Below are 11,686 nucleotides of genomic sequence, written 5' to 3'. Positions count from 1 at the left end.
CACCTCTAGAAAACAAGGCTTACCAGTCCCTTATTAAAAGACCATAAAGGAGAAGTAGCCTCAAGGTGGAGGAGACCCCATGTCATCTGCCCTTTTGATAATTTGGCCCAGATATTATGTTGTCCTGGGGACATAGTCATTTAGAACGAGAGGCAAGTGATCTTTTATGGATCATGGTCAAAGTTGTACACATCCCATCTCATTTGCACGAAAATTAAGTTTCTTTTACTAGAAGGTAAGTGGGACTTGTCAAAACGTCTTTGTTCTGTAAAGACCCATTGCCTCACCGTGGATTTGTAAAATTCTCCATTGCTCATCCAAACTATTCCCGAATCCTCTCAGATGTTGTTCAACGGTCCATCACCACCTTAAAACATTAGACTGTGCCCCATAGGACAGTTCGTAGGCCACTCAATCATAAGTCACATTCTTTACCAACTTTAATTATAGGTAGTGTTGAGCAGACTAGAGGAAACAGTCCAGGTTTGGCAACTTCTTAGAACGCTTAGCGTTTGTTTCCCGGGAACTGGAGAAGTTGGATGCCATCCTAGGCAGCCCTAGAAAACATGGCTACAGCCATTGGCTGTATCTATGTTTTCTTGCCAGCCTTAGGGCAGCAATTTCTCTAGTCACCGGGAATTATATGCCAAGTGTTCAGACTCCAAGAAGTTGCTGAACCTGGATTGTTTCCTCGAGTCCGCTCAATACTTATTATATGTCTATGGATAACCATATATTTGTGGGTTGTGGGCATGACTTGAAGCTTCTAAGCTACAAAATAAGGAACAAAGTGGTGACCCAAGACATACTATTCATAAAACTAGTGTCTTACGGAGTAAAGAGCCTTAGGCCTGTATACAACTGCTACCACAGCATCCCCTAACTATGGCCCTGGTTGTAGGGTACAAACAATGAAAAGTTCACCCATCATGCTTTGTGCCTAAACCATATACACCAATCAGAAGTTGGACAGTCCATTTATACTCAATCCTGATAATATTTATTATCATGTGTAACGAAAGTGGAAAAGAATTGCTCCCACAGGAGTTCATCTAAAGTCATAGAATACACAACTGACGTCAATCTACATAGAACCTAATGGTCTACATGGCACGTTGTGATGCCACCAAGGGTGACCAGCGATGGGCTCGTCTGTACTAATTTAGAACACTTATGTATTATAAGAAAGGACATCCCTCCATTGTAGATTATAAGGATATGGTAAGTGGTCTTAGAAGGATGTGCTCTGTAGAACCCTTATAATTTACACTTGGAGGGTGGTTTCATGTTGCCTCCTACAACATACTCTTTTTGGTAGTGAACTGCGGCCAGCTCACACCTATTAGCCTGACACTTAGACTAAGTACTTGACAACATATGAACACATAAGGCAGACTAACCACCATCTGCCATTGCTATTTCGAATGGTGCCCATTGTTTCCCATCTATTTCGCGTATGACCTCCAGGGCAAGCTACATAGTCCATCTACTCCTTGTTGACAGTCCATTTCAAAAATAATCTTCTCACACTAGAGATAAAAATATTGCTTACAAACAGAAAGTACATCCCGATGACTGTGAGAGTCTTTTCTGCCAACCACATTTTTTGTAAAAATTCCATTAATGTCATTCTCGTCTATATCTTCTTCAGTCTTGATTGGCATCCCAGACTCAGGTTTCCACCTGGGTGATAATCTTCTCCCATCTTTAGGCACTATAGTTATTCTGAAAGAGAAATCAAGAAGTCATTAGAAGCTCGAAGACTGCCGGCACTGGGCTATCAATGTTCAGTATAGTAAAAGCAAGGTTATTGGATGACAAAGAAGGCATGAGGTATAGCTGGTTGTTTGGTGAGGTCTTCAAAGTGGATAGAACCTTTAGCTGTTCCTCCATAAGGTCACCAGTACTTATCCCTTCCTCTAGGGAAACTATGACCACCAGTAGTTGTCCCTTCCTGTAGGGAAATCTATGGTCTCCAGCAGTTGGTCCTTTCTGTAGGGAAACTTGGTCACCAGTAACAGTCCCTTCCTGTAGGGAAATCTGTCATCCCCAGTAGTTGGCCATTTCTTTTAGGAAATCTATTGTTACCAGTAGTTGGCCCTTTCTGTCAGGAAATCTATGGTCACTAGTAGATAGACCTTTCTGTTGGGAAAACTATAATTACCAGTGGTTGGCCGGAAATCTGTCATCCCCAGTATTTAGCCCTTTCTATAGGGAACTATATGGTCATCAGCAGTTGTCCCTTCCTGTAGTGAAATCTGTGGTCCCCAGTAGTTGTCCCTTTTTGTTGGACAACCTATAGTCACCAGTAGTCGTCTCTCCTGAAAGAAAATATGTGGTCACCAGCAGTTTCCCCCTTACAGTAGGGAAATCTATGGTTGCCAATAGTTGACCCTTTCTGTAGGAAAAATTTGAGGTCACCAGTAGTTGTCTCTTTCTATAGTGACATCTACAGTATGATCACCAGTAGTTGTTCCTTCCTCTAGTAATATCTATGGTCACCAGTAGTTTCCCCTTCTTGTAGGGAAATCCATTGTCTCCAGTAGTTATCTCTTTCTATAATGACATAAGAAATAGATGAGGGCACTCACCGTTCAACATGATCTTCTTTATTTCTTTACGTGCATATTAAAAACTTTCGGACATACTGGGCAGTAATAAAGACGCCAAGCACCGTGCTTGGCATCTTCATTTCTGCCTAGTATGTCCGAAAGTTTTTAATATGCACGTAAAGAAATAAAGAAGTTCACGTTGAACGGTGAGTGCCCTCATCTATTTCTTATATGTTGGATTTTGTACAGCACTTAAATCGTAGTGAGCACCAACCAGTGATTAAGGTGAAATCACAAGTCCTCACTCATTAGTGATACCCATATGAGCAAGCCGTATGGAAGCAGTGCCGGTATCTATTTATCTAACTAAGTGTTCTTTCTATAGTGACACCTATGGTTACCAGTATTTGTCCCTTTCAGTAGGTAAATCTGTGGTCACCAGATCCAACTAGACATCTAACTACTTTTTTTGTAGACATGTCAGGAGCAGAGTATCCTCCGGTGGGCCCCCAGCTTTAGAGCCTGCAGAAACATTGACTGACATATTGTTTCTTACTGGTTCTTCATTGGTGGACCCCTAGGATAATTTCCTCTGGTGGGCCCCAGATACCCCAGCACGTAGTCCGGTCTTGAAGTGTTCTATTACTTTCTCCTTTTCTTCTTAAACTACATGTAGTAGACTTGCGAGCACATGTAGTGAAATATCACATGCCTGCAGGATCAGACTACACAGGGTTTGTTTGTAGTCTGTTGCCATGGAGACCCATACGTGTACATAGAAGCTGTATATACAAAACAATATTTTTTATGCTTTCATTGCTTTGTTTAGGCAGTAAATAGGCATTTTATGTAACATTCTGATCTTTTTTCATAGAAAATATACAATTATCGACATCACAGAATGTCTTCTCTATTAGGTTAGTCATGTTACACAACTTCCATTCGCTCTATTATGACCTAAATGATTTACAAGTGAATAGGATTTCTGTAAATGTGATGTCCTCTGCATAATGCAACATCCTCTCTCGGCGGTGAAATATTTTTCTATTATTCTCCTTTTTTATTTACATTTTTGGGACTTAAAAGCCGCTGCCTCTTCTCTCCGAAGTCATTTAATATTCTGTTTCATGCCAAGCTTCAGACCGAGTTCAGAATGTGAGAAAAACATAAATGTCAGAATTCCTATCAGCATTCAGAGAATAAGAATTTTCATATAGTCTGATTAAATAATAACAAAATATTTTTTTTTCTTTTGCCATGTACCCAACATGTGTTGCCATTTTTGGCAAACGTCTCTTAATTTTGGCTAAAGCAAGGATGTCAAGGAGGCCACTAATATGTCCTTTTGTGGAGGACAATAGCCTGTTTGTACAGTTGACTGATTGCTGAAGTTTAGACCCTTAACTTCTTATCTGAAATTTTTTAACTTGCAGTACCATGCCTAGCCTCATGGAGTGCTGTTAAATTAGGAATACCCTATTAATACTCAATTATAATTTTTCTCTGCTTCTCTGCTGTTATGTGCGAAACCAATTGATATATATATATATATATATATATATATATATATATATATGCAACGAATTTGGGCTGGGTCTGCGGAAACTACACCACTAGATGCGCAGTCCTCCCGGGGTACAACTAATGGGGGCCAGAAGACCTGCACAAGGTACATGAGGCAATGTGGTTTGATCAAATTATATACCAACATCCTGGCGTTGGTCTTTAAATGTAGCCGAGAGGCATTAGTGTCAGCCATAGGTGTGATGTTCAGCAGCTCCTTTTTCTCTAGTTTTGTATGTTTAGCGTGCGATTGTACTATCTAACTTACATAGGAATATCCTTCACATAGAAACCTAGTCCTGCGTGATTTGTGTAACTCAGTGCAAAGTCATGTGATTTATTCCTCATCTCCATTACAATAAAAGGTCAAGTGAACACATTGCGCGAGATCTATCAAACATCGATCGCACAATCGCAATACCAGACACAGCCACAAGAGCGGCGCCATTTTAGGATAAGAAATACCCCTTTTCTTTAGCCTAATATAATCCCCCAATTGCAATTGACCCCTATTAACTACGCACAGTCTTTTATAAGATGATAACAGATACTATCCTCTCTTCATCCCTCTGAAAACATTTCCTATTTTCTTTTTCCAATAGAAGGAGAGCGTGCCCTAGATAATTCCTCGGCGGCTCCCTCTATCTCTCCGCCAGTTTAATTATTGCAGATCAAATAGGTTTCGTCCCTTGAAGATTTCTTTAGACAAGTTCTTGCATATAATCCATTATTCACCAAAAACTATTAACACCCTCTTGATCTCCCTAGACCTTTAAAATAGAAGAGAACCTGTGAATATATTCTCTCTACGCACTCGTATCCTAAACATAGTTGTCCTATTAAAAGCTATATAAAAGCTATAAAGGCGCTATAACTATATATTCTATGAAGGGTGCATAAAAAAACTGGACACCAACAAAGATAAAACCTACATAGCGTTCCTATATTAACCAAGGCGATTATCAATCCTTAGAGAGTCCCTTCTATAGTGCACAGCTATTTCTCATGCATTCTGAACTGGACTGTTTGCTAGCAGTACACACAATGTACATACAGTAGTACACACACAGGGACCTCTTTTCCCTTACTGTTTTGTTACTGGATTTGCAGGGTGCTATGTGAGGACATAGGAAAGAAATAGCAGCAGAGTGGATAGAAGCAGGGATGGGGTTACAGTAGGCACTGAGCACAATGTACACACAGTAGTACACACACAGGGACTTCCTTTACCTTACTGTTTTATTACTATCGATGCACTGGATTTGCAGGGTGCTATGTGAGGACATAGGAAAGAAATAGCAGCAGAGGGATAAAAGCAGGGATGGGGTTACACTAGGCACTGAGCACAATATACACACAGTAGTACACACACAGGGACCTCCTTTCCCTTACTTTATTTTTATTTCTATTGATGCACTGGGATTGCAGGGTGCTATGTGAGGACATAGGAAAGAAATAGCAGCAGAGTGGATAGAAGCAGGGATTGGGTTACACTAGGCACTGAGCACAACATACACAAAGTAGTACACACACAGGGACCTCCTAAGAAAAAAACAAAGGACAGGGGTGGCGCTGTTTTTGCAAGAAAGTAGCTGAGCTTTTTTTTAAAAACAAACAAACAAACAAACCTGGATATCCCCTTTATTTGAAATAGGTTTCCCACTTAAGACCCTCATGTAGTAGCCGGAGCAGAAATCAGCCGCAAACAGTGTCTCAAGTTCTGGAAGAGCCAGATTACTATATATATATATATATATATATATATATATATATATATATATATATATATATATATAAAACTATATTACATTGGAAGCCCATTTCAGTGTATACTGTGTTATACCTAGTTTCTCCTGTAGAGGAGCTATAGGAGAAATGAACAGTTTCTACCATCCTCCACAGGTTGTACGTGATCTCTGCAGTAGCTGCTGGAGGACAGTATGTGTTTTAAAGAACAATGGCAGGTGGCCAAAGTGGAGAACCCCTTTAAATCTTTCAGCAATTTTAATTAATATACTATCCTACATGTTCTTGTACATAGAATATATATATATTTCATTATACATATGAGCTATAAATGTTGGGTTGTGCAGTAAAATAATGGGCTGTCTAGTGAATAATCCAGGAAACAGAACATTATAGGAGAAGATTATCATATAAAAGTCTATGATTGATGGCTGACATCCTTAAGAAGAAGCCAGATACAAATCTTCTGTGTGATTTATAAAGAAGACTCATTTAGCAATTAACCGAATATAAGAGATTGACACATGAATCAAAATTGTGTAGAATCTGGGAAATGCGTTGGGAAATGAGGCGATGGTTCCTAGTAAGACTGATGTGTGAGTGAAAACTGTAGACGCCAACATTATTTTAGGCACATTGGTGACATGTCTTCGAGGGTGTGACTGTAAATTTCAACTTTAACCCTTCTTGTGACCATTGTCAATGCACCATGATATTTTGGAAGCAGCCATTGATTTAGCACACTAGAGGTGCAGAGACGTTGATGAAGATGGTCGTAAGGGATAGCCTTAGGTCTGATCTCCCCCATATGGTGTACGGTGAACGTGTAAAACTTTTCTCTAGTGTTTGGTGGACTTTGGGCTCAGCAATGTTCTCTGAACCACAACGCTTGGCATTTGACTCCCGCCATCTTGAAAAGTTGTCAAATAAGCTGTATCCATGTTTTCCAGGACTCCCTAAAACAACGTCCAAGTTCTCCAACTGCCGGGAGTCAAGCGGCAAGCGTTCAGGTTTGGCAACATTCTCCGTTTCTTAGTAAAGGCTCAGGGTCCCATTTTGGAGGTGGAACTGCAATCTCCAGGAAGTACTGGCAGTCGGTCTCCACCGAGTCTTAAAGCGAGGGGAAGGTGTGTGTAGGATTACAATTCATAGTGAAAACCAGAAAGTAATTATATCTATGGGGGAGAGGAACAGTACGGGGATGTAGGTTACTTGTTGTTATTTGAACTCATTTACATACACAGTATGTATATATATATATATATATATATATATATATATATATATATACATACACGCCATCTGATTTAAGAAGTACACCTATGGTTGGTCCTGGTGATAGGATGAATAGAATGCTACATATGGTTTGTCTAACATTACGTCCCCAACAAAGTATGCTGGGACTTCTAGTTTCATCTTAGCTAGTAAGATGATGTTTGCCTTACGTTTTCCTTTTCCTTAATTTTTTTGTTGTTGCAGAAATCAATAGTACAGGTGATTTTAAGAAACTTTGCATTTTTATCATGAAAAGCAGTTTGAAGCTCTCCCCCCTGTCTTTATTGTTCTCTATGGAGAGGGGAGGAGTGGAGGGAGATGAGGCACCAAAACAGGACAACAAAGAGTTAATTTACAGCTACATCACCAGGCTATCCCCTCTGAGGTCAGCACTGACCTCTCTGACCTCAGAATATCTGCTTTCACATAGCTCCCGCTGTGTAATCCTTTGTTTTCTGCTCTCTGCTGCCGAGTAATCTCCCACCTCCCCCCTCCCCTCTCCATAGGTAACACAGGGCTCGACTGATGTGAAAGAGTTTAGATTTCCTGATTTTGAGCAGTGAATGAGAGAGAGGAGGGAGGGGGGACCTGGGGAAAGTCTTTTTGAATGCAGATAATGGCATATTTGCCTAATAAACCCAATTACAAAGCTTCTTAAAATCGCCTGGACTATTGATTTCTGCCCCCCCCAAAAAAAGTATGACAGTGACACTTTAAGTCTCTGCCATTACCATGCTCCGTACAAAGTTTTACTCTATGCCAATGCCGCTACCAACATGTGTTCTAATTATAATGCCGACCTACGGTGCCACGTAAGCCTATCTGTGTCAGCGACAAATCTCCCAGCTTGAAGTGGACAGAGCTCTCGGGTTATGGTACTCATAAAAGTATAAAAATCATTTTTTCTTCATCATTACTTATCTCTCAGGTCCGAAATTGTATTTGAAATTTCCCATCAAGTTTCTGGACGCAACTCCGGTTAAGCCTCAAAGGTTTTTTCCATTTGCAAATCCTTTACAAGTATGGACACTTTTCAACTAAATTTTTTTTATTCCTCTGATACAATAGTGAAGTGACTACTGTAAATAGCATAGATTAAAAATTTCCTATGTGTTACCATGGTTACAGACTACAAACAAACTTCTGTGTGTAGTCTGACCATGCAGGGATTATTTTCTTTACTACTTTCTACTGTCTTTATGTTATACCAGGAAAGGTGGGTGAGGGGTGTAGTAGACGAAAGGCTTTTTGACACGGGCGAGTAAGTGTTCATAGGAACATTCATAATGTTCTTTCTTTCCTGTCACGTATCGTCCCGGTGACGGACGCTTGGTTATTTCTCGACACAGCTGAGCAGAGTGAAAATTGTATGACATAAACATCCATTGGGAGCCGCCATTAGCGCCCTTGAGCTTTCTGAATTGATTCAATTTGCAATTCATAAGCATTGGGTACATATGTGCCGAACAGTCGTATGATGAGTTCATGGGATGTCAACACTAGTTAAGAGGGAGAAAAATAAATCTGCTACTTAAAGGGTAACTCCATCCAAATCATGTTTACTGTAATTTCACCAATTAGTGAGGGTCCCTGCTGGCTGCCTTGTCTCCAGCTGGACAACCTAACTTAGTCCAATAAACTTGGTAACCGTTGCTCTTCTTTTTAAAGGGGAACTCCTGCCTTACTGTCTTGCATGTAACTTGACCCTTTCATGTCCCTGATTGCTACGGTGACTCTGATCTTCTCCTTGATCTCAGGTTCATTTCTGTATTTTGCTTTTGTCTCACTTTTTGGTATATGTTGTTCTACTGGTTTTGACTTTTAGCCTGACTATGTTCCTGACTACATGACAGTTCCATCAGTACAAGCAAAAGGACGCTGGTTGACCTCAGGGAGATCAACCAAAACACCGCAGAGACACCATCACGTGTCTCAACGTCAGTGTATTCTAGAACATTGCCCCCTGGGAAAGTAGCCAGAAACCTACTCCACACTGATGAGGGGCAAAAACCCCGAAACAGCTGTCTGTGGATGGATACCTTGCTGAGGTGGTTTCCTTGACTGGAGAACGCTTAGGCTTGGTTGTTCCTTCCCGGAGGGAAGGTCTGGCTAGTTCACTGACGTCGAGACATGTGATGGTGTCTCTGCAGTGTTCTTTTGCAAGTTCCATCAGTACAACCACATAGATGACAGGGAGTGTAGCTTAGGAGTGATTTGTGTGTTCCCTTGTACTTTGGGGGAAGTCCCAGGTGATCCTCAGGGGCGGGGCTGCAATGTCCCAAGATTATGTTGACAACTATGGCCTGGAGAGTCCAAATCAAGGTTAAAGGGGAACTATCAGCAGGTTAGATAATAGATAGTGATATGTCCCTGTTGCACAGGAGAAGAGGAGGAAGGTATGTCTATTACCTTCCTCCTCGGCGCCGTTTTGGTGTAGTGAGTCGTGTGTTCAACAGTCCGGTGAGGTCATTAGGAGTAGAGATGATCGAACATCGGGAAATCTTAGGTTCGATCGAACTCTAACCTTCTCGAACCTGCAGCATTTAATTCCCGGTGCCTTCCCGTTCCTTGGGGAAGGTTGAGACTGCCGGAGTACCGCCTCAAAAAAAGGGATACAGCCTATTAGAAGGTTCGAGTTTGATCGAACCTAAGATTTCCCGATGTTCAATCATCTCTAATTAGTCGCAACGGGGCACCCATTAGGAGCACTGCCCATCCCCATAAGCCAATCCGGCCCGCCCCTTTCTAATGATAATGAAAGGAGCGGCCAGGCTGGGGGCGGTCAAAATCGGCGCTATGGGGATGGGCAGTGCTCCTAATGGGTGCCCGATACTCCTAATGGTCTCACTAGACACGACTTACTGCACCGGAACGGCGCGAAAGAGGGAGGTAAGAGACGTCCTGTGCACTAGGGTCATTGCATTATATTCGTGTACCTGGCTAATAGTTCCCCTTCTTATTCCAGAAACAGCGCCACAACTGTCCATAGTTTGTGTCCAATATTGCAGCAGGAATCCACTGAAGTGAATGGGGCCAAGTCGCACTACCACACACAACCTGTAGACAGGTGTGGCGCTGTTTTTCTATTCTTTAACCAAAACTTAAAATATTTGGCAATAGAAAGAGACAGTATATCCATAGTCTTACCAGGCAGTTGAAGTCTGATAGGACATCAGTGTTGGACTAACAGTATCCCCTTTTAAAGTGTGTACGGCGTGTGACATCTGAGTCTGTACTTGGGAAGGCTCCGCTGCTGCTTTATCCCATTGCCTCTGTCCTTGTCTCATCCATTTCGCTTGGATCCCCCACCTTGCCAGGTACATTTTACAAATATCATAGTTCATTGCTGAATAATATATCAGATCTAGAATTAGCAGGATGACCACGAAGAATCCGTAGACCCAGACGCCAACCAGAGCGCTGTAGTTACTGCAAAAAAATAAAAAGGAAAATACATTAGGACTCTGCAAATACTTTTCAACTTTCAATTAATGAGTAGTGACATAGTGATGCTGTTGCTGTTACTCCATGGTACATGACTATTATAAGTGGTGAGAGATGAGAGGAAAGCCTTGATTTACCTTTCAGACGGATAGTGGATTCTATGGAGTAGGCAGACTGGTTAAGCTTGTAGGTATATACTCTTTCTCAGACTCTCACATTCGCTCCTGCACATCCCCCTACCTCCCATCCTGTGTTCTGTCCTGATCTAGCTGTTACTAGAGACAAAATTCCTTTAACAACAAGCAGTGGACAGCAGATTGTAGGGAAATGAGACACCTAGTGGATAAATCTTTACAGCTGTTTTTCCAGGGTAAAGAGTCATGTTTGATCATTGATGTGATTTACAAATATGTTAGGAATCACAATGACTTTCACATTGAGGGACGTTGTTTGATCATTTTCGGCTATGCTCAAAGCTGTATTCAGAATTCTTCCAGTTAGGTCTCAGGCTGCAGTGTTTTCTAGTGTAGTATAGATATTATCTGCTTTAATACTACACACTGATTCTGCGACTATAAGGATTTACTCTGCTGTGGTGAACTATGTTAGGTGTAACAGTATATAGATGGCCCATTGATTTCAAAGACATAAAGACGTAATTCTCCATTTGACCTGCGGAGGTGCTGCAGGGAATAAGCCTACTTACTGCTAGGGTTTGAAAAACAAGATTACAGCTAATCATAAAGTATTTCAGCAGCAGGACGCCCTTTGGATCCCCAGAAATGATCAGGGATATCAGTTTACCATAGCGCCCCCTTCTGCACAGAGGCTTTTATAGTCACTGAGCTGTGACTCCACAGGGGGCCATTAAGCAGGGGAAAATACAGAAGTATATACAGCACTACATCAGAAGTGAAAACCTTTCGTTCTCACAGGAATCACGGAGGTCAGACTCCCACTGATCATAAAGTGATGGCGTATCCAAGCAATATGCCATTCCTTTAATAGATGGGAATGTACATATAATGCAGTAAATTACATCTGCTGCAATACAAGGGAAGCTCTTCAGGTCCTGTTTGTCAACAGATCCCAGGTATAAATCTAAG

General features: G+C 41.4%; 1 protein-coding gene across 3 annotated transcripts in view; it reads right to left on the bottom strand.

The window, feature by feature from the left end:
- Window positions 1-977: 977 nt before the first annotated feature.
- SHISAL1 (shisa like 1) overlaps window positions 978-11,686 on the bottom strand; it is a 95,044-nt gene continuing 84,335 nt past the window's right edge. For 2 of the 3 annotated variants that reach the window (XM_069967915.1, XM_069967926.1), the window contains exon 4: window positions 10,280-10,565. In XM_069967915.1, the coding sequence (XP_069824016.1) occupies window positions 10,280-10,565 (286 nt within the window). Of the gene's footprint in view, window positions 1,726-10,279; window positions 10,566-11,686 lie in introns of those variants that run through there. The other variant, XM_069967920.1, reaches the window with a different exon arrangement.

The sequence above is a fragment of the Dendropsophus ebraccatus genome, chromosome 1, assembly GCF_027789765.1.
Source record: "Dendropsophus ebraccatus isolate aDenEbr1 chromosome 1, aDenEbr1.pat, whole genome shotgun sequence".
Taxonomy (NCBI): Eukaryota; Metazoa; Chordata; class Amphibia; order Anura; family Hylidae; genus Dendropsophus; species Dendropsophus ebraccatus.
The sequence above is the reverse complement of the archived record's forward strand: the minus strand, read 5'-3'. Positions and strand labels throughout refer to the sequence as shown.